Source organism: Cervus elaphus, chromosome 12 (assembly GCF_910594005.1).
Source record: "Cervus elaphus chromosome 12, mCerEla1.1, whole genome shotgun sequence".
Classification (NCBI taxonomy): Eukaryota; Metazoa; Chordata; class Mammalia; order Artiodactyla; family Cervidae; genus Cervus; species Cervus elaphus.
Window position 1 is genome coordinate 86,737,793 of NC_057826.1, and position 23,877 is coordinate 86,761,669.

Consider the following 23,877-nt stretch of genomic DNA (forward strand, 5'->3'; position numbering starts at 1 on the left):
AGGGAGGCTCCCAAACACTGGTAACAAACTTGGATGAGAGAGGTTAAGTAATGAGCCCAATTGACACAGGGGTGCAGGAGTGGAGCCAGGACTGCAAACTCAGCTGTCTGCCTCCGCACATCACTCCTACACCACCACACAAGAGCAACCACTAGGAGTCAGAACAGAGTTTGTATTTGTGGCAGCAGCTAGTCATGGTGTTGAAAGAGGAGCAGGGCATCATTAGCTCCTTTTTTCCCTTAATTAAAGAGAGTCGAGGTCTTCTTAGTAAAGAAAGAAAAGAAAAATATAGACACATTTTTAAATTAAGAAATGAATAAACACTGACCATCTACTATACGTGAAACCTATGTAGTGAACTATCATCTGCTGTTACAGTGGGACTCCCTGCTATATACAAAACCCAGTGCAGGTTTTGACTGGCCAGGCATGTTTGTCCCTCCCAACAATCCCCACTCAGACAAGGAACAGGCCCACCGCTAACAAGGGAGGACCAGAGACCCGTTGACAACACACTGACTGCTGAGCTCCCAAGCATCCTCAAGTCCCCTCGCAGGAGGGTGTAGAACATGGAAGCTTCCACCACAAACAAAAAGCATTATTTTTTTTCACACGCCAGACTTGCACCTACTGTTACATTTTACTAATCTTCAGCAGTCTAAACACCTGACTTGGATTCTGTATTGGGGTCTGCCATACTTGAAACATCAAAGTTGGATGACTTCCAGAGCCAAAGAGCCAAATTAACAGAAGTTTTTTCTCTCCCTCCACATATACTTCCCTCTTTTTCTTTTTCCCCAGAAAGTTGAATCCTTTTAGTCAAAACCACACAGGATTACCCTTAGACTGCAGCTAACTAACAGAAATCTGTCAAGACTTCAGTGGCCGTTACCAAAAAAATGTCAAGAACTGTGAGGATTCACAGGAAATGAACTCACCCTCCGCTGGGGGCCTTTAACAATGAGCAACTTGTCATTTTTCCTCATTTTAAACCAAACATATAGACTCTGACCGACTTGTAAGACAGATCGAAGGGCAGGCATTGGGACAGGGCAGAACCCAGCCCCGCTCTGAAGAGCAGTCAGAGGCCTCCGATCTCGTTTCGGGTCTTCAGCAGCTGTACCACACCAAGTAAGCTTCCTAGCCTCTCTGGACCTCAGTCTCTTCACGATACAACCAGGAGACTGAACTCTCAAAATCTTCTCCACATATAACATACAAGGACAGACAGGTGGCTGTGCTTGGAGGAGAAGGAATGAGAGGTGCTGGTGGTGAAAAGGATGATTAATATAACATGACGCTATCCTGGGTCCAGAAATAGCCTGGCTTAGTGCTGCATTCACCTTATCAGCCTAGATTTATTAGGGGGGCAGGAGGGCTGGTGGGCGGGAATCACAGCCACCTACAGTGAAATTAAACCCTTTTCCAAAATGAATTCTGCTGAAGTGTGATTTATCCAGAATGCTAGAGAACTTACCAGCAGTATGAAACCATGTTACCGAAATTATATTACTGCACAAACTTAACTTTTCCCCAAATGCGATCTGCAGAGAGGATGCAGAGCTGACAATCCTATGTCTGTGGCCATCTGTCCTACCCCAGTCCCTGGAGAGGCGTGGGGGGAGAGTGTGAACAGCCACAGGTGCCACCAATGTCACATATCCATCAAAGAGCCCAGCATTTGCTGGGGACAAGCGTTCAGCTCAGCATGCAAAAGAGGCTTGCCAATCCATCCGGCCCCAAACATTCCCTGAGCCTTCCTCTGTGCCAGGCATGGGACTCGGGGAACACCACAGAATGTCACTGTGAGTTCTTCACTGGGCTTCGTACTGACTAAAAAGGCACTTAGCTGCCTGCGAGATGCACACATGGCCTTTAACCAGGACCAGTTTCCTCATCTGCCTGGTAGAGAACACACACTGCACCTGCCTCGTGTGGCTGAATGAAGAAATAAATAGATGGAAAAACAACAAGGAGCACACAGAGCCTCGCAGAACAAATGCTATGATTACCACCAACACTGTGACCCTCTTGCACCAAGATATAAACTGAAAAGAGCCAATCACGAATTTGAGTCAAAGTCAGACTTCACAAGGATTAGCCAAGTCTCGACCTTGGGAAAGGAGTGTCTTCTGCCCTCTGTTATCTCAAAGCTTAAGTCATTCAACAGAACTGTACCAAACCAGACACTAGGAAACAGGATGTGCACTGGAAATAATGATGAATAAGACCCAGTCCCAGACTTCCTCAAGTCCAGTCCAACTGGACAGAGTTACCCAAACAACTGACATGTGATGGGATACGTAGCGCATGCTCTGGACAATGACCACTACCTGGAGTGGGTGGAAGACAAGTCTGTGATGGATTTACAGAAGAGCTGACCTATAAATTGAGCAAAATTAGGATGTCAAGCCTTCCTCAGTGATCAAGGCAAAGAAATAGAGGAAAACAATAGAATGGGAAAGACTAGAGATCTCTTCAAGAAAATTAGAGATACCAAGGGAATATTTCATGCAAAGATGGGCTCAATAAAGGACAGAAACGGTATGGACCTAACAGAAGCAGAAGGTATTAAGAAGAGGTGGCAAGAATACAGAGAAGAACTATACAAAAAAGATCTTCATGACTCAGATAACCACGATGGTGTGATCACTCACCTAGAGCCAGACATCCTAGAGTGCAAAGTCAAGTGGGCCTTAGGAAGCATCACTATGAACAAAGCTAGTGGAAGTGATGGAATTCCAGTTGAGCTATTTCAAATCCTAAAAGGTGATGCTGTGAAAGTGCCGCACTCAATATGCCAGCAAATTTGGAAAACTCAGCAGTGGCCACAGGACTGGAAAAGGTCAGTTTTCATTCCAGTCCCAAAGAATGTTCAAACTACTGCACAATTGCACTCATCTCACATGTTAGTAAAGTAATGCTCAAAATTCTCCAAGCCAGGCTTCAACTGTACATGAGCTGAAAACTGCCAGATGTTCAAGCTGGATTTAGAAAAGGCAGAGGAACCAGAGATCAAATTGCCAACATCCATTGGATCATAGAAAACACAAGAGAACTCCAGAATAACATCTACTTCTGCTTCACCGGCTACACTAAAGTCTTTGACTGTGTGAATCACAACAAACTGTGGAAAATTCTTCAAGAGATGGGAATACCAGACCACCTGACCTGCCTCCTGAGAAATCTGTAAGCAAGTCAAGAAGCAACAGTTAGAACCGGACATGGAACAACAGACTGATTCCAAATTGGGAAAGCAGTACATCAAGGCTGTATATTGTCACCCTGCTTATTTAACTTATATGCAGAGTACATCATGCGAAATGCCAGGCTGGATGAAGCACAAGCTGGAATCAAGATTGTTGGGAGAAATATCAATAGCCTCAAATATGCAGATGACACCACCCTTATGGCAGAAAGCGAAGAGGAACTAAAGAGCCTTTTGATGAAAGTGAAAGAGGAGAGTAAAAAAGCTGGCTTAAAACTCAACATTCAAAAAACTAAGATCATGGCATCCGGTCCCATCACTTCATGGCAGATAGATAGGGAAATAATGGAAACAGTGACAGACTTTATTTTCTTGGGCTCCAAAATCACTGCAGATGGTGACTGCAGCCACAAAATTAAAAGATGCTTGCTCCTTGGAAGAAAAGCTATGACAAACCTAGACAGCATATTAAAAAGCAGAGACATTACTTTGCCAACAGAGGTCCATATAGTCAAAGCTATGGTTTTTTTCCAATAGTCATGTGTGGATGTGAGAGTTGGACCATAAAGAAGGCTGAGCGCTGAAGAATTGATGCTCTCAATCTGTGATGTTGGAGAGGACTCTAGAGTCCCTTGGACTGCAAGATCAAACCAGTCAATCCTAAAGGAAATCAATCCTGAATATTCATTGGAAGGACTGATGCTGAAACTCCAATCCTTTGGCCACCTGGATGCGAAGAGCTGACTCATGAGAAAAGACCCTGATGCTGGGAAAGATTGAAAGCAAGAGAAGGGGACAACAGAGGATAAGTAGGTTGGATGACATCACTGACTTGATGGACATCAGTTTAAGCAGGCTCTGGGAGATGGCGAAGGACAGGGTGGCCTGGAATGCTGCATTCCATGGGGTTCACGAAGAGTCAGACATGACCGAGCGACTTAACAACAAGGATTTCAACATATACTGAAGGTGGAGAAGGGAATCCCAATAGAAGACATAGTGTGAGGCTAGGGCCCATTGAAGAAGACCTCTGGAAGAAACATGAAGGATAAACTGAACCCACGACCTACCTGGAACTGACCCTCAGCATCTGGTTTGAGCCACAGGAAGAAAGGGAAGCCACACCTTCCCTGTGTGACAGTGACTACCCCTCCCCTCCCTATTCACACACACACACACATACACACACACCCTCCCCAGGAAATCCTCTTTAAACTCTTGGACACGAAAGCTGAGCTTCCTGGGTGGTGCCTGCCAGGCAGATGGCCGCCTCGAGACGCTGGGAGGAGTCTATATTAGGATGTACTGTGGCAGTTGTTTCCCAGGCACCTTTTGCAGCCTCCTGTTTCACTGAAAATAATTCTTTCCTTCCTGCACATCCCCAGATATTGCAAGTATGCCCGGTGTTGTCTCTATTCTAAGTCTGTGTGGATAAAGAACAGCTGAAGAGTCTCATCATTGGAAGTTCTTTGGGAGGTGAGAATTTTCTCTCCTTCTCACCTGATAGAAAATAAGGCACCCTCGGACAGGAATCTAGTCCTGGTCCTTCTTATGAGTCCAGTTAATCATCAAAAAGCAGTTTACACACACCAAGTACCTATGAATCCTTCTGCTGGGTAGGGATCACTGTGCCCATTTTCCAGATGCAGAGACAGACTCAAGGACATGAAAAACTTGCACAAGATCACTGAAAACAGAGGTGGAGTCAAGAGTCAAACTCAAGTGTGCTGGTTCCAAGGCCTCTCCCCTGAGCCTCACAGTCTCCAGGCTATGTTCACTCAGAACTCACACTCGCAATTCAAGGCACAACCTGCTGTGACAAGGTCAGCTTTTATTAAGGTTTTCTTCTAGTCCTAGATTCTTTATCTACCCCAAAATTAGGACTGCAACAAAGATCTCCAAGATTCCTTTCAACAATAAAATTTAACCTACTTATGATCTACTCAGAACTTGAAAATGGGCCCGGGGTGACCTATATGGTCATGTGGAGCTCATTACCTAATCTCTGGAAGGTAAGAAGGCATTACAACCAACCCCACCTTTCAGGAAAGCAGGCACAGAATGGTCACGTGGCGAGTTAATAGTTGTAGAAAAGGCATTCAGATCTCACACTTTTGCTCTACACAAGGTTATTATTCAAAAGTACTGAAATTCAAAAAGCCTGAAAATTCTGAAGACTTTCAAAATCCTCCGAAAAAGGGGTCAGCCTCTAGATTCAAATGAAACACCTGAGGTGGGGGAGCAGAAACATTTGTTCAAAAATCTGATCAGGAAGCTGGGTTCTTCACTGTAGTAACACCAAAGACAAGTACCACTCAGAGGTGAATGTCTTCCTCAGACCATCCTGCTTTTGGGTCTGTTGACTCTGAAACTTTTATAATCCCATCCCCAACTTTCTAGAAATTAGACCCTACTCTAAATAACAATACAGTTAAGACCTCTGGATGCTCTGCTTCCCCCACCCGCCCATCCCCTGATCTCAGACAGAAAGACCAGATGTCAGAGCCCCCCACCAAGATTCCATCCTACTGTCTCCACCATCTTTCAGGTCCTCTCCGCCCCGCCTTTGTGCTCCCAGGGAAGACAGGCACTCTCCTGGACACCTTGCTATCAGTCAACTTTGTTTTCTTTGCTGTTGTTTTATTTTATCTATTTTTGGCTGTGCTGGGTCTTCTTTGCTGCACGGGCTTTCCTCTAGCTGTGGTGAGCAGGGGCTACTCATCGTCCTTTGTGGGTTTCGCATTGTGGTGGCTCCTCTTGTTGGGGAGCACGGGCTCTAGGGTGCACGGGCTTCAGCAGCTGCTGCACGAAGGTTCCCAGGCTCTGGAGCACAGGCTCAATACTGTGGTGCACAGGCTTAGCTGTTCCACAGCATGTGGGATCTTCCCCGACCAGGGATCGAGCTGGTATCTCCTGCATTGGCAGGCAGATTCTTTACCACTGAGTCGCCACAGAAGCTCCTCAAATTTGCTTTTGATCTCTCTGAGGATACTCATTTATGTGATTTTAACATTTCCTTTGGAAAAAGCCCCAAACTTTAATTTCTCTGTTTCTGAAAGACAATTTTCTAAGCTATGAGTCTGCTAGACTGAAATCAAATATCACATTTAAGCTTCCTAAAAATACTACCCCAGTACAATGCCTTGGTTTTTCTCACAGGTTCAACCCCCAAGCACACACATACATTTTAGACTGTCACTTAAACACTGGAGTATATAATTTAAACGTCTTTAATAGCATCTACTAAAAGAACATTTCCATGTGATTCTTCCCTTTATTTCAAAGCTATGATCCAAACTGAAGCTTTTATTGAATTTAGGACTAAATAGGTATATATATATATGGATGGCAAATACTGACAATAAAAATCAGAAAATTTAAAACACATTCAGCTTGGCCGTAACACTGGAATCTTTTCCAATTTTCAGCAAACCTTCTTTTTGTCCACCTGATACATATTAGGTATGTACTAAATATCACTTAAATGAATGTTAATACATCTTAATCTTCTAAACACACAAGTTAGAAATCTATTGTTGTAATTCTGGGCATAATCTAAATCTATTTGACCCTAACACAAATGCCATTGGAATAAACAGCAAATAACAAGCAGCTGCTGGCATTCAAAGTATATACCTCTGTCATTTGAACTGTTTTGAAGTTGGCCTTATTTGGAAGACAAATGGTTGGCAGCTGCAAGTTCAATTACGAAGTGCTTAGTAGGAAAGCAGAGAAAGAACCAGAAGGAATCAAAGTGCTATTTCATACATTTAGCATGGAATTCCTTTCCAACAAACATCTTTCATTTCCCTGAGGGAAATTAATCACGAAATGTTCTTTGAACTCATGAAAACTCAGGACTGTACTTTGGGAGGAAGAATCTAGTTTGAAGGCCAGGCAAAGCTGAGAGAGTAGGAGTCACTGCTTTTGCACATCTCTATTCTGCTAATTTTTTTTTAAGGAAGAGGGTGGAACATAGGAAAAGCTACCAGGCAACCAGCCCAAAGACCTGGAGACACTGAATAAGTTAGTTCCTTCGTCCTTCATTTTCTCCTTTCCAGAAAAAAGGGGCAAAAACAAATAAGAGCTAAATTGGATAACCTCTAGCTACTAACAGATTTTCTGCAATGATGAAAATGTAATCTGTGCTGTCCAGTATAGTAACCACTAGCCACATGTGGCCACTGAGTCCTCCATGTGGCTAGTGTAAATTAGGAACCAATTCTTTAATTTTAATTCATTAAAATTTAAATAGTTACTTACGGCTAGTGGCTACAGTTCTGGCAAGAGTAGCTCGAAGATGACCTCTAGTATTTTATGCAATCTTTGGAGGGCTATGTGGGAAGAACTTGAGTGTTAGAGCAAGACAGGCCTGGGTTCCAAACTTAGCTCCACCATTTACTAGTTAGGCAAATATGCAAATTCCTGAACTTCATTTTCCTTATCTGTATAACAGAATATTATGACCTTTCTTGCAGAATTTCAGTGCAAGTTTAAGATAATGGATGAAACAGATCAGGAAGTTCCTCAATCAGTGGTAGTTATTTTTTCAGTTATGATGTCCTTCAGGGATAAAGTTTTATGTCTTTTGCCTTTATCCTATCTTTTGCATCTCTTGATCTAGGACTCATGCTTGATTACTCCATACCTGGGTCCTACAGATGCAGCTCCTGATCTTCAAGAAAGCCACTTGCTCAGGAATTGTTACAGATCCTCAGCAAGGGGTGAGCCTCCAATAACCCAAGTCTTCTGTGTCTCCGGAACCGCTGATTTCCGCTTCCCCTGTGTCCCCCCCACCTCGCATGCCACCTCACATTTCAGGAATTCACAAAACCCTTCCCCCAATTGCCTATCAAGTTGAAGCTTTGTTCAGTGCAACCAAAACACCTGTTGGTGGTTTTTTGGTACTTTCCTCACTAACTCTCCCCTTGACTTCCCCTAATAAATATTTTATAACTTCTTTTTTATTTGTAAATGCTTCACGACTGCCTTTTTACAAGCTGCACTTATGGCTAACCCTGCACTAATTTAGTAACCAAAATAAAATAAGGCAAAAAAAAAAGACTATGTTTTAGAAGTGTTCCAGTAAAATAATATAAGTGTTGCACTCTCTATCTAAACTAATATAATGTATTATGAGCCTGGTCCAATGTTCTGCTGGTCCTTCTTTTGGTGAATAGAACTTTTCTGTGGCTCCAATGTCCAAGTTTTACCAGTGGACACAAATGGATGCCTACGATAAGCAGGATGTATTTTCTACTGTTAATAATTACTGGAATGTTAAACTACCCTCTTCTTGCTTTTCTAGCACTCCACAGACTCAGAGAGAAGGAAAGAGACAGAGAAGCTGAAATACAGACTAGCATTTTGGTAGGATTTCGATCTGGATTTGAGTAAGCCATTCGACAAAAGGTTTATAGTTAGCTTAGAAATCCTGCTAACTTCTGAGGCCTCCCCAACAAGGACATCCTTGAAGGATTATTTACTGAAAGAAGATATGAAATCAAATAGGGCAAATAATTTCAACTCGGAACTCTCAAATGTGGTGAGGGTCTAATCTAATTAAAAAAAAAAAAATAACCTGGAAATTTAAGTTCTAACTCAAAAAAGAAACAACGAATCTGGATCCAGTCAACATGTAAGTACAACAATGTGATTGATTAGTCATGTCTTCTCCTTACAACTCCCCAAATTTCAAGATTTAACCAGAATCTGGAACCTATGCAGATCATTCCCTCAACTCAGTTGTTCTACTTTGTCTGAAAAGTAAATGTGTTTAAGAGCATCTGAAATTCTGGACCTTTCTTGGGTAACAGTTTGAACTCAAAATAGGTCAATTCTAGAAAGGCATTCATTTCACAGGGACTTCTGTCTGTGGTTATTCTGAAAACCACTGCTTTAAAAACTGACATTATGAAGCTTAAAAATAGGCCCTCCTACTAAGGATCCTGGACAAAAATAAAATATCCTTTCCTCCCTCCATTTCCTCATTCCCTTTTTCCTCAAACACCTTAGGTGAGTGGTGATATAGAGAGATACCCTTTTCCAGAGTTTCAGATTGTTACCTGAAGAGGTTTATAAAAATTTTTAAGAAGACTGGGTAAAATTACCAAAATTCAGTTTTGGGTAAACTTAGAAATTTTTCAGACCAAGTAAGCGTACCAAATGAAAATATGTCTGAGTTGGGATAAAATTTCAGGTACCTTCTTTAACTCCAGCTGTGTGAACTCCCAGCAAGTTCCTTCCCCTCTCTCGGGTCTGATTTCCTTATACTGCAAGAGGAGGCACAGGGCTAGAAGATCTGTAAGGACCCTGCCAGCCCTAACAAGCGCTGCTTCTATAAAGCTGGACAGCTGCTTCCTATTTTCACAACTCTTTGGAAAGAGCAGAAAAGCCCCTAGCCCCGAAGGTTCCTGGGAAGCCTCATTAGTTTCAAATGTTCCCCTGGGACACAAGGACTGCTATTGAGAGCAACGCAAATTGAGATGGCTATAAAATAGAAATGGTGTTGAGAGGGAAAAATTAAGTTACGTTTTGCAGATGACGCTAATAAATCTAGAAATACTGATATTCAATCAAAAGTTACTAGATATAATAAAAGAATTTAACAAAGTTTCAGGATATAAACAATTCAAACAAATCACAGTCAAGATGGAATACACAAATTAAAAAATGTTCTATCACAACAGCATCAAAATGTTAGGTATTTGAAATATTAACTCAGGACACAAGAGAATTATTCAAAAGAAACTATAACACCATAATAGAAAAAAAGGGGGAGACATTAATAAATGGAAATATACACCATGACAATTTTTAAAGTTTTCTTTAACCCTACCCAATTTAAGAAAGAAAAAAAAAAAAAAAGACTCAAAAGTATGTAAGAGTGAAAGAGAAATTTTAGAAATAGATTTAAAAAATACCATAAAGACCACATAAAATAAACTTGAAAATACAAGAGATAAAAATCCTATTTAATAAACTCCATGAAGATATTAGACCTCATTGTGTAGAAAAATTAGCATAGACCCATACCTCACCCCAAACACATTAATTCCAGATGGGACCATATAAGGGAGAGAAAAGGCTAGAAGAAAATGAAGCCACATACTCCTGCTAGTTATGAAATAATGCTTCACGTATGAATACTAAAGAAAAGTAGGTTGTACCATACAAAAGACATGCTTTGGAAAATGAAAGATATATGTATTTTTTCCTAAGTAATATAATATAAAAGGGAAACATCACAATGGGATGATGTAGTAGCCACATAATTTATAAAACTGAAAAAATACAAAGCACACTGACCTATTGCTTCAACAAACCAAAAGACAATAGTCTACTGGCTAATAAAGGACACAAACTAACAAAAAATAAATAAAATACAAAGCACATCAAAGCTATTTAGACGTATCTATTAAAAAATGGTCTGAGAAGAAAAAAGTTCGCATGAAACTTTTCAAAGTGTTCAGTTGGTACCACAAAACCTTCGCACCTACCTCTCCGGCTTCATCTCCTGTGACCTGCAGCTATGCATCCAGCACTCTGAACTAGCTGCCTGCTCCTCTACACATCCCAGGCTTTCCCACTTATGTGAAGCTGCTCATCCTGAGCTCTCTTCCTGCCAGGCCCCCTCCCTCCCCCATTCCCATGGAAATCCTAGCCATCCTTCAAGACCCAGCTCAAGTGTCATCTCCTCTGTGAAGGCCCTCCTGATCTTCCCCACTGGATGTGAGCTCTTCCTCCTCTCAACAAGCACCGACAGTACTTTCTTTGTACCTCTTTCTCCTGGGGCGCTTTTCTTACCCCACAGCCATCTGTTTCCTCCTCCTTGTGAACTTGCAACCTCTCCATACATGAGATTTTTTTTTCATACATGAGATTTTAAGATTCTTGGAGGCAAAAACAATCTTACTCACCTATCTACACCATCCAGCAGAGCAAATTACATTCAAAATGCATTCATTAAAGATTAGACTGAAAACAATCCCATTTCAAAAATACAGCCTGGCAAACAAAGCAAAGCAGACTGAGAAGAAGCCCTATTAAACTATCAAAAAAAATCACCAAACTTCAAAAAAAGAAAAAAAAAACCAACTTCCTAAAGCTTGAAGGGCCAGTTGAAATATACATTGTAAATTGGTTCTGTCTTTTTATGGAACATATTCAGTAATACATAACAAAATGGGCAACATGGTTCATTGCCTCTGATTTGCTGTATGAATTAATTTAAAAGAACAAATTAGTTCAAAATACTCATAAGAGTATCAGTAAATAATAAAATTTTGGAAGCCATCTAAATAATCAACAAAGTATCATTTGTGAAGCCAGGTCCTATCAAATTCTACTCTTTAGCCAAAACTAAATGACAAGCATGAGAATTATGTCTATGAGTAAAAATGGGGCAGGAAGGGAGCCCATCAACTGATCACAGTTATCTATGTATGTATATAATGGATTAACCAAAAGTTAAAAGGAAAATTTAATGTCTGCAGGTTCTTTCCTTAAAAAGGTACTGATATATTCAATTTTCTTTTAAAGTTAAACTTGAGCAAGCAAATATTCAAAAAAGAGTTGGGTTCGGGGGGAAGAAATCACTCTATTTGATTTTTCTTCAACCCCCAAGCAACATCATCTTATCTGACTCCCTTGCTAACATCAAAGCAGGATACCCCTGGGAGCTGCACCACGAAATCAGAGGCAGGATCAGCATTTTTAGCAGTAGGCCCTGCACCAGGATTCAGAGAACACCTGCTCTTTTAAAAACAAAAATGCAATTCATTCTGGAAGGTGTTAATTTAGCAAACAGGTATGTGAGCCTTCAAACAGCTCTCGTGGGCTTTCAGACAAAAGAGACAGGACATAGGACATGAAGTAAAAACATAATCAAGTGGCAGAAAGAGACTAGGATGATTTTTTCAAAACTGGCAGCTTCTAGAAGGGACTAAGAGAAACAAAATTGAGACTCTAAGCTTTCTTCTCAAGCTCACCTCATCTTCTTCCCAGTCTGTGGGTTCTCCGGGTTTTCTCAATGTATTGGAAAGATTTTCCATTGCTTGACCTGTGCTTCCTATGGATGTGGTAAAAACAATTACCAATTCATACCAATGGAAGCTTGCAAGGAAGAGTTTTTTTGTTGTTGTTGGTTAGTTTGTTTAAATGTTATTTTGGTTTTGTCCAATTTACTGATAATGATTTATTATACCAAGAGAATGGAGTGATGTAGACCCAGGGGTCCAAAAAGGCATGGTCCCAAATAATCAAATTAATGGAGAAAAAAAAGACACAAGGAACATTTAGTGAGTAAGAAAGCATATGACTTCAAAATGATACAGAATTTAATGTGATGTTTATTATACAATATAGGCCAGATGGTACAATGATAAAGAATTCGTCTGCAATGCAGCAGATGCAGAAGACTCGGGTTTGATCCCTGGGCCAGGAAGACCCCCTGGAGGAGGAAATAGCAACCCACTTCACTATTCTTGCCTGGAAAAAATCCCACGGACAGAGAAGCCTGGCGGGCTACAATCCATGAGGCCTACAAGAGTAGGACATGACTGAGCGACGAAGCACACACACAGACACACAGGCCAGAGTCCAAAGCGGGAGAGAGAAAACGTGAGTTAATGTTAAAAAGGATGTAAGATTTAGGATGAATTTTAATCTCTGGGTACTTTTAAAAATTTTATTATTAATTTTTTCAAACATAAGAAATATGGAAAGAAGAGTCAAACTCATACACTAACCAACTAAACAACTGTGAACAATTTTGCCCCATTTGTTTTATCTACTATGAGTGCAATTTTTTTTCCTGAACGATTTCAAAGTTTCACTCATCAACTATGAACAACAGTCTCCTACATAATCATACCACTATTACATCTAAAAAGTTAACCATAATTCTCTATTTAAACTCCCCCAGTTGTTCCAAGAAATCATTTTTACAGCTATTACATTTTTTGATTCAGTACCCAACCAAGGTTCATGCATTACATTTGACTGGCATGTCTCCTCAGTCTCTTATTCTCAAACAGCACCTTCCCTTACTTTTCCCGCATGACACTGACTTCTTAAAGGGACTGGGTCAGTTGTCTTAGAGAATACTCCACATCCTGAATTTGTTTGTTTCCTCCTGGTGTCATTTCACTTGTTTCTCTGTCCCTGTATTTGCTGTAAACAGGAAGTCAGATCTCAAGGCTTGATTAGACGCAGGTTTGGGTTAGACTTCGAAGAACAGGCAGCATATAAAATGTACAAATTAACATGATTTATCAATATTTGCAATTTGGTATTAAGAAAAAAAGGTAACAGTCAACTGAGAAGGAAGAAACCAAAGCTGGCACCTCTAATAACACTTCCCATGTAGACAGCTTCCAACAATCATGAAGAACTTTTATAACGTTATTTTGGATGACGCTCACCTGGCCTCCTTCCCTCACAGGTTTGTTATATCATCATCCTTACTTTACTAATGAGGGAAACTGAGACTCGGTGAAGTTACATAACATGCAAAAAAAATTTTTTTTTTTAGTAAATAAATGACATGCCAAAGATCAACAATATAGAAGTAGCAAAACTAAGTCTCAAACTTGAGTCCTAGAATAGCATGGAGTTACTCAGAAAAGGCTACATGGGAGATGAACTCTTGAAAGATGTGAGCATTCATTCATTCCAGGCCCTGCACTAGATGTGGGGGAAATATCAGTACACAATATAGTCGTGGTTCCTTTCCTCACAGTTATAGGTCCTCCCCTCACCTAAAGTGTAGTGGCAAATACAAGACAAAAATAAAATCACACAGGAAATTGGAGGAGGGCATTCCAGACAAAGGAAACCATGTGAGCAAGACCAGACAGAGGTAAAAAGCAGGGGCAATGGGAGGACAATAAAGGGATTAGCCAGAGAAAAATCAAGCTAGAGATGGGAAGCTCTATGGAAGTTTTCAAAGCTCTCCCTGTTTTCAAAGATGCATAAATAAGTGAAAGTTGAATGCTGTACATGTTTATGTTCAAACAAGCACCTTACACATCTCCTTGCCCAGGCTAAGTCATCTTTATGAACCTTCTGCTCTTTCTGTATCTGCTCCAACAACAGCAGACACATTCTTCCCAAGGACAGGATTCAGCTGGCCCTACTTTTTACCTGAAGCTGTTCTCAAAAGACTGCACCAGTATTAGTTACTGCAGCAACAAACCTGTAGAAGCACCTAAGTTCAGAACTACAAAGTCAGTTAAAACCACTTCAAAAGCTTCTAGTTGTCATAATGCACATCCCAGGTAAAGTTTTAAGTGAAAGTCGCTCAGTCATGTCCAACTCTGTGCGACCCCACGGACTATAGAGTCCACGGAATTCTCCAAGCCAGAATACTGGAGTGGGTAGCCATTCCCTTCTCCATGAGATCTTCCCAACCCATGGATCAAATCCAGGTCTCCCACGTAGCAGGTGAATTCTTTACCAGCTGAGCCACAAGGGAAGCCCTAGAATACTAGAGTGGGTAGCCTATCCCTTCTCCAGTGGATCTTCCTGACCCAGGAATCCAACCAGATCTCCTGCATTGCAGGTGGATTGTTTACCAACTGAGCCATCAGGGAAGCGCCTAAGGCCATAAGAGATCCCCCAAAAGCACAACAACCTGTTTCAACCTCTCTGCCCTCTTCCTTAAGGGCCTTCACACTAACAGATGTGTGTTCCTACAAACCTGCAAAAGTGCTGATGCAAATGAAAACGCTGCGGATGCCACCAAGGCCAAGCAACGCACCTTGTTTATTTAGCACCTTGTGGCCTTCAAAGAACTTCCGTATGTTATCTTGTTTAATCTTCATGATACTCCTTCAAGGTAAGAACGGTTCAATCATTCAGTCAACAGGTATCTACTGAGTATCTGCTATGGGCCAGACACCGATCTACTCACTGAACAAGGAACAAACCAACCCCCCACCTTCATGAAGCATACATTTTAGGGCAGGGGGAGGTGGAGATAAATATTTATAGACAATGCAACACTAATTAGTGGTAAGTGCTGCGAAGAAAAATATGGCAAATAAGGGAGTCAAGCATGACAGGGAATGCTACAAATAGAGTGATCCAAGATGGCCTGCGTGAAGAAACATTTAAGCAGAGTTCCAAAGGAAGTGAGGGAGCAAGTCATGTGGGTATTTGGCAGAAGAGAATTCCAGACAGAGAGAATAGCAAAAGTTCTGAGATTGGAATGCACCCAACCAACTGTGGAACAGCAAAGAGAACAGCATGGCTGGAGAGCAAGAGTGAAGGGGACAATGGGGAAAACTAAGAACCTGATCAGACAGGGCCTTGTAGGCCACTAAGACAAAGATTTTATGAACCATTCTCATCCTCGCTCTACAGATAAGGAAACCAAAAGTCAGAAAGTACAAACAACTTGCCTAAGGTAAAAGAAAAAGTGAGGTCTTGGGGAGCACCCTGCATTGCAACTTCGAACTCTACTCAGGGCTCAAGCTTCTCCTTGTGGGAGTTAAAAGCACTCTTTAAAACACAAAGAAAGAACAGACTCTGTATGATTTCAATTCCCCTAGACCACGAAATTTTTGCACCTTGTTTTATGTCCCTGGATATGTTTCAATGTCTCCTAGTTTATAGTCTATGGGAACTTAAATAGATTTTGTATCCTACTGTTACGTGATCTCTGTGAATCTTAATTATGCTGAATTGGTTCATGGGGCCTTTCAGATCCACTATATCCTTCTACTTTTCTGCATATTCATTCTATTAATTTTTGAGAGTTTGATATTGAAACTCCAACTAAAAATCTTAATTTATCTACTTAAAAAAATTATTGTAATATATAGTGGAACTATATGTAACTTGTTCTGTATTTTCCAAGCCTCTTGTAAGTGTGTTTTCATACTCTCACAATTTCAAAAATAAAAAGGAAACAGAAAAAAAAAAAAAAAAGTACAAAGAAAGATTAAGTGAGTGCCTTATCATGGAAGGAGAGGCAAAGTACCCTCAGACTCAGCAATCCCATTTCTGAGTATATTCCATAGGGAACTCTTACAAGAATCCAAAAGGAGGTACAAATTTAAGGACAGTGATGGCTTCACTGTTTGAAGCAGCAAGGGGTTAGAAACAACAAAACTCTTATTCTAGGGGAATAATAAGTAGAATGTGGCACATGCACATGATTGATTGCTCTGCAACCAAGAGAAATAATTAACTAGATACACATATAACACTATGAACAGAGCTCAGAAATACGGTACTTGTTTGAAAAAGAAAAAACCTGAAATAAAAGTTAAGGGTGGTCATTGCTTCTGTTCAAATATTGCTGATTCTTCTCCAAAAAGGCCCCTGTCCCCTTTGAAGATCACCATAGCTATGTGATTTGCTTTACAAAAATGGGAGCAAAAGTGACACTTCTGAGCAGAAACTTTAAAAGCCAGCATGTGGTTCTCAAGATTCCCCTCTCATTAAGCATATTTCAGACATGGTGCCTCTGTCAGCCTGAGTCACTGACTGGAATCCAATCAGAAGAGCCTCCCATTGACCTGAAAGCATGTTAAACTACTGAGATTTTCTAGTCTATCCCAACTGATGCAGATTTATAGCACAACAGGCTTTTTATTTTATTATTTTTTTTACAATAGGATTTTTAATAAAAAATGAAAATATTTAAAGTGCACAACACGGTGATTCACTATATACACATAGTGAAATGATTATTTCAGTCACGCTAATTAACATACACATCTCCTCACACATTTACCATCTGGGGTGTGTGTGTTTGACAAGAGCACCTGAAATCTACTCCCCCAGCAAATGTCCAGTATTCAACACAGTATTATTAACTATAGTCATCATGCTAAGCATTAGATCTCTAGACTTATTCACCCTATTAAGTACAACTTTGTATCCTTTGACAAATATCCTCCCATTTCCCCCACCTTCCCACCCCAGGTAACCACCTATCTACTCTATGCTTTCATGTATTCCATTTTTTTAGATTCCACATAAAATCTGAGATCATGCAGTATTTTTCTTTCTTTGTCTAGCTCATTTCATTTAGCATACTGTCCTCCAGGTCCATCCATGGTGCTGCAAATGGCAGGATTTCCTTCTCTTTCAAGGCTGAATAATGGCACAATAGTATACAGCACCCTAAGCACACACTGTGGAAAATTCTGAAAGAGATGGGAGTACCAGACCACCTGACCTGCCTCTTGAGAAACCGGTATGCAGGTCAGGAAGCAACAGTTAGAACTGGACATGGAAGAACAGACTGGTTCCAAATAGGAAAAGGAGTACGTCAAGGCTGTATATTGTCACCCTGCTTATTTAACTTATATGCGGAGTACATCATGAGAAACGCTGGGCTGGATGAAGCACAAGCTGAAATCAAGACTGCCAGCAGAAATATCAATAACCTCAGATATGCAGATGACACTACCCTTACGGCAGAAAGTGAAGAGGAACTAAAAAGCCTCTCGATGAAAGTGAAAGAGGAGAGTGAAAAAGTTGGCTTAAAGCTTAACATTCAGAAAACTAAGATCATGGCATCTGGTCCCATCACCTCATGGCAAATAGATGGGGTGACAGTGGAAACAGTGTCAGACTTCATTTTTGGGGGATCCAAAATTACTGCGGATGGTGACTGCAGCCATGAAATTAAAAGACACTTACTCCTTGGAAGGAAAGTTATGACCAAACTAGATAGCATATTAAAAAGCAGAGACATTACTTTGCCAACAAAGGTCTGTCTGGTCAAGGCTATGGTTTTTCCAGTGGTCATGTATGGATGTGAGAGTTGGACTGTGAAGAAAGCTGCGCACCGAAAAATTGATGCTTTTGAACTGTGGTGTTGGAGAAGACTCTTGAGAGTCCCTTGGACTGCAAGGAGATCCAACCAGTCCATCCTGAAGGAGATCAGTCCTGGGTGTTCATTGGAAGGACTGATGCTGAAGCTGAAACTCCAGTACTTTGGCCACCTGATTCGAACAGTTGACTCATTGGAAAAGACCCCGATGCTGGGAGGGATTGGGGGCAGGACGAGAAGGGGACGACAGAGGTTGAGAAGGCTGGATGGCATCACTGACTCGATGGGCATGAGTTTGAGTAACCTCCGGGAGTTGGTGATGGACAGGGAGGCCTGGCGTGCTGCGATTCATGGGGTCGCAAAGAGTCAGACACAACTGAGCGACTGAATTGAACTGAACTGAACTGAAGCACACAAAAGAACACTATCTACCTCCCAAAGGCACACATATACCCAATGAATAGGTAGAATTATAAGACCAAATGTTAAATATCTAGAGTGGGTGAGATGGTGTCTTGGGGAGAGAAGAAAGTGGGGAGGAGGGAATGAAAGTAAAGGGGGAAATAACAACAACAACAAAAAATGAAAAGCTATTAAAAGACTTGATAAACAGACTATGCAAATATTAGAAATTTCACTAATTCACTCCACAAACATTTGTGCACTTATTACTTGCCAGGTACTATTCCAGGCACTATTTATTGAACAGCAAATCAAAAACGAGCAGTCCAATCTTATAGTTTATAAGGTGTACAGAAGACAGAAATATTTAAATACCCCACTAAAAGATTATGGACAGTGAATGAGTGTCATTAAAAAAGTCAGGTGACATGAGAAGGAGGGACCCACTTTAGATTAGGTGGTCTGTGAACATCTCTGAGGAAGTGACATTTACTCAGGTGACGACTGCTTCCTTCGCAGCTAGGGAAGAGGAAGGGAGGATTCATGTCAGGCAAACGGAACAGCATGTGCAAAGGCCTGGAGGGAGTATGGACCATCCCATGGAGGAAGTGAAAGAAGACCAATGTAACGGAAGAAAGGAGCAGCAGGAAATGTGGTTAAAGAGATGGGGCGGGGAAGGGAGGATACAGCAGACTCACAGCCCGATATAAAGAATTTGGATTTTATTTTATTCTAACTGCAAAGAAACTATGAAAACTTTTTTTGGGGGCAGGGGGCGGTGCTGAGTTGTGAGGTTTATGGGATCTTAGTTCCCTGAGGAGGGACTGAACCCAGTTCCTCAGCAAGGGAAACAGGAAGTCCTAATCACTGGACCACTAGGGAATTCCCAGTGAAAATATTTTAAAAGGGAAATGACATGATTTTGTTTCCAACTTATTTCACTCTAACATTTAGCACCCTTGCAATATGCTCATATATTTTTGCAAACTTGCAAAAGAAATATTTTTGCAGTCTTTTTCTTCAAGGACCCCAGAAGCTTCACAGAATTCAGGTCCCATGTAACACAACTTTGCCCGAATGGGGTAAGTGCAACATTAGAGAGCAGTCCCAAGTGCCAGGACTCACAGAGAAACAACCTTGCCAACTTAGTGCCAAGAGTTCTTTAATGTCAATGGGCTTTTCTCTTTAGTTTACACTTCATGATAATGTGCCAAATCATGCCCTGATCTACTGAGAGAAACATGAGTACATCAGCTTTGCTTGAAAAGGGGGAAAGATGTATTAATAGATGTGTACAGCTTTCCCCCCATGAGAGGCAGGAAATGTAGGGGAACAGTCCCTGTTTGTCTCAGGCAGCCTACACAAAGATGCCTCCTATTGTAACAGAGCAATGAGTCATGGAAGTAGATGCAGATGGCACAGAAGACTGAGTAAGGGAGAGTCGGTTATCCAGAAGCTAAGGCACCTTATCTACCACCACGACTGGAAATTACCTTCAAGTTTCCCTTGGCATTCTCTACCCAGTAACAAAGGTACCAGCAGCTAACACTGGCAGAAGATTTACTACTATTAGCTCATTTAGTCTTCACAACTCTAAATAGGTCTACCATTAGACCCATTTTCACAGACGAAAAAACTAAACCTAAGCCCTGGAGAGACCTGACCCAGATCACAAAACCACAAACTTAGCCTGACTCCAGAGTCCAACCTTTTACCCACTGCTTAGAATCTTCCAGTCCCACCAAATATATCTGCCACCAACTCCAGGATAGTTTTTTTTCTTTTTTTCTTCCCTCTCCCCTTTGTAAGAACACAGTCACAGTTGTAAGAACTTTGTAAGTCCTTTGTAAATTCTCACAGTCACTTTGTAAGAACAGCGGGGTCACAATTAACAACAGAATGACTACAGGTACTTCCACTCACTGCTGCTGCTTAGTCGCTTCAGTCGTGTCTGACTCTGAGACCCCATGGACTATAGCCCTCCAGGCTCCTCTGTCCATGGGATTCCCAGGCAAGAATTCTGGAGTGAGCTGCCTTGCCCTCCTCCAGAGGATATTCCCGACCCAAGGGATCGAACCTGCATCTCTTTGTTCTCCTGCATTGGCAGGTGGGTTCTTTACCATTAGTGCCACTTGGGAAGCCCCACTTTCACTCACTACCTTCTTCCAAAACCAATGGGAGCACGATGGTCAGGACACAACAGTCAGTCAGAGTCCACTGTGGTCAAAACTTGTCCTGTCCCACCCTGCTCTGGTGGTGGGGGTGGGGGTGGGGGTGATTTCAGTCTATTTCAAGGGGATAAAATTCTTGTACACCAAACTTGCATCAATGTTTGTATAGTTATCCACCAACCTGGACAAGTTAGTATCATGCAAAATGGACACTTCAGTATTGAAACAAGTTTGTCTGAGGAATGTGGTTGAGCTCACATCACAGGTCTGTCCACCACTGGCCTTGTGATCATTATAGGGGTGGACAGAGCCACCAAGCCAACAGGTCCCCAGGCTACTAAAACTGAGAAGAGACAAACAAAGGTTACAGAAATCACCCAAGGGCAGTAGGTCGAGGCCTAATCTGTTCTTTTCATCAGCTGGTTTCCTAAAGTTTCCAGGGGTGCAGGTAAGAGATTAAGAACTCTTTTTTTTTTTATTAAGAACTCTTAATCTTTTCTGTTTACTTCTCCAGCTCTCCAGATCTTTCTCCTTCACACAGTCCTGTCCCTTACCTAGGATGCAAAAGAGTTGTGGGAACTCAGAAACATCCATGAAACAGACTCATCACTGTTTAAAGAAGTAAACTGCTGATTAGTGATGAAGACTGGAAGTTGCAGAGATGGAGCACCTCGTGTGTGATTTCCAAGAACATGGCGTTACATCTCAGGTCCAAAATTGGGCTCATGGTTAATTAAAGCACCCCAGGAGAGACACCGGTGAGATCTGGTGAATGAATGAAAAGTCAGATGAAGAAAAGAAAAGTAGCTCCCTTCAAAACAAGAGTCTCCAGGAAGAAGGCCAAGGAATGGGAGCCCCCAAAGTCGACAAGTAAAAAGCCTCGGGGGTGTTGGTGTACACACGTCCTCGCGGGCCAGGCAGCGGCCGCGACTAGCCACTCCCAGCCCACAGGTGTCAAGCACGAAGGTGAGGACTGCTCGCCGGTCCCAACTCCACATTCTACACCCTGAGTTGATCTCAAGACGCAGACGCGATCTTAATTTTTCCAAAACATCGGCTCCCTTCTCCCCGTTACACACCAGAATCCCAGAGAATCTAGGAGAAAGAGCTGGGGAGAGGCGGGCGATGAACCAGTTTTTATTTTTTAGGGAGAGGGAAAATGACCAGAGGTCAGGGATGACTGAAAGGGTCGGTAAAGGGGTGGGGATGGGGCATCGCTACTCGTTGGGTGCACCGACTGGTCTGAGTCAGGAGCACAATCAGTGCTTAGTCACCGATACCTCGGCGGCCGGGAGTTCCTCGCGCCCGGCGGCCCGAGACGTACGTGATGACCCGAGCAGAGCCCCGCGCGAGGCGCATACACGACTCGGCTTCTGCACCCCGGCCCGGGCCTCCCCACCCCGCCCCCGACCCCAAGACTTACTCCGCCGAGCTGGTCCCGTTAACCGCGGAGCCGTCCGGGGCCGGGTTCAGCTGGATGGGCGTCGGCTTCTTCTTGGGCATTTTGGACCCAGGAAAGGCGCTCCCAACTCCGAGGGCGGCCCCTCTAGCTTCCTCCCTCTGAGCTGCCCCGCGCCGGCCTCGCGGGGCCAAGTCAGGGCCGCAAGCCCGGACGCTGCCTTCGGGGGGCGCGCCCTGCGCGGTCCCGTCAGGGCCAAAGAGCCAGTGGCCGTCTGGGGGAACCCCCGGCCCACTTGCTCAATGCACAGGGAACCGAAGGGTTTCCCCGCCGGCGCAGCTCAGCAGCCCGGGATTCCCTCCCGCTCTCCCTCAGTCAACCGGTCCCCCGGCGCGCGCACCACAACGCTGCTCCAGCCACAGCCCGGGAAAGTGCGCCGCCGCCACTGCCGCGTTCCAAGCGGCTCAGCGCAGCAGTCCCAGAGAGGGACTGGAGGGCGGGGGAGGGCTGGGGGGAGGGCTGGGGACAGGGGAAGCCTCGCCCCCCCAATTCCAGGAGGCTGCGTTTTCCACACGCCCACCTGGGCCCGCCCCTATTGCCCCTCACAGCCAATGAGAGAACGCCTCGGCGGCAGATGACGCGGAAATACGTCACGGGGCGCGGCGCGCGGCCCTGGGGGCGGGGTCTGTCCCTGGCTCCACAGCGCCCTCTGCCGCCTAGGGACTCCCAGGTGGACCTACCGGGAAAGGAGGTCTTGCATCCTGGCTCCCATAGCTAGTCGAGGTGAGCTTGATCCGGTAGGTCGCCACGCGGTCTCCTCCTCTACGGTGACTGTAGCCCCAGGGCCGAGTCACAATAATGGAACTAAAGTAATAAAATGAATAAAGAAAAAGACCTCTTCCTGTTTCTAGAGGCAGCGTTGGGGAATAGACGACTTTTCAGGAGACTCCTGTGTAGCAAATTGACAAGTAGAAAGTTACATGCAAAGCGGTAATACACACTAGTAGTCTGCTGACAAGGGTACCGGGAAATGAGTGTTCAGTGCTAATGAGACTTTATTTTTTTGTTTTGTTTGTTTTGTAAATAAGTTTATTTGTATCATTTTTTAGATTCCACATATAAATCATATTTGTCTTTCTCTGTTTGACTTACTTGCTGCTGCTAAGTCACTTCAATCGTGTCCAACTCTGTGCGACACCATAAACGGCAGCCCACCAGGCTCCGCTGTCCCTGGGATTCTCCAGGCAAGAACCCTGGAGTGGGTTGCCATTTCCTTCTCCACTCATGAGACTTTAAATTGGGGTATTTCTGAGAGCAGATTGGGAATATATTTTTAAAACCTTTTGAAAAAACTCCTTTCAACCAATAATTCCAGTTCTCTAAAACTTGAAGAAGAAAAATGTGAGTAAAGAGCTTAATAAGATGAAGATGATTTGTATGATTCAAAATACACATTCAGTTCACCTCTTCAGTCCTAAAGCATTAGGTGTGCAAAACAATGTAAGCATCTATCTACAGCCGGTGGTCCAGAGCAGCCTGTCAGCACCTAACCATTTATAATATGTAAAGGGTAAAGTTTCCTTTTCATTTTTTAGCCATTCATGCTGTTTGAATTTTTTATTATGTATATAATTTATTCAATTTAAAACATATTTTATAAATTGTTTAAAGATTAACACGAGAATGTAAAATTGTGCAGATATTTTGGAAAACAGTCTGTCAGTTCTTCAGTTAAATATAGTTACCATATGACCCAGCAGTTCCACTCCTATGTGCTCAAGAGAAGTGAAAACATAATATCCATACAAAACTTGTACACAAATTTTCATGCAAATGTATGGCAGCATTATTCGTAATAGTCAAAAAATGGAGACAACCCAAATGTCCATCAACAGAAAAACAAAAT

At 42.6% G+C, this 23,877-nt stretch overlaps 1 protein-coding gene across 2 annotated transcripts in view; it reads right to left on the minus strand.

Moving 5' to 3' along the window:
- Positions 1 to 22,478, minus strand: part of MAP2K1 (mitogen-activated protein kinase kinase 1) — a 75,533-nt gene extending 53,055 nt beyond the window's left edge. Inside the window, exon 1 of one of the 2 annotated variants that reach the window (XM_043919850.1) lies at positions 21,996 to 22,478. In XM_043919850.1, the coding sequence (XP_043775785.1) occupies positions 21,996 to 22,075 (80 nt within the window). In that variant the 5' untranslated portion in view covers positions 22,076 to 22,478. Of the gene's footprint in view, positions 1 to 10,707; positions 10,813 to 21,995 lie in introns of those variants that run through there. The other variant, XM_043919851.1, reaches the window with a different exon arrangement.
- Between the last annotated feature and the right edge of the window lie 1,399 nt (positions 22,479 to 23,877).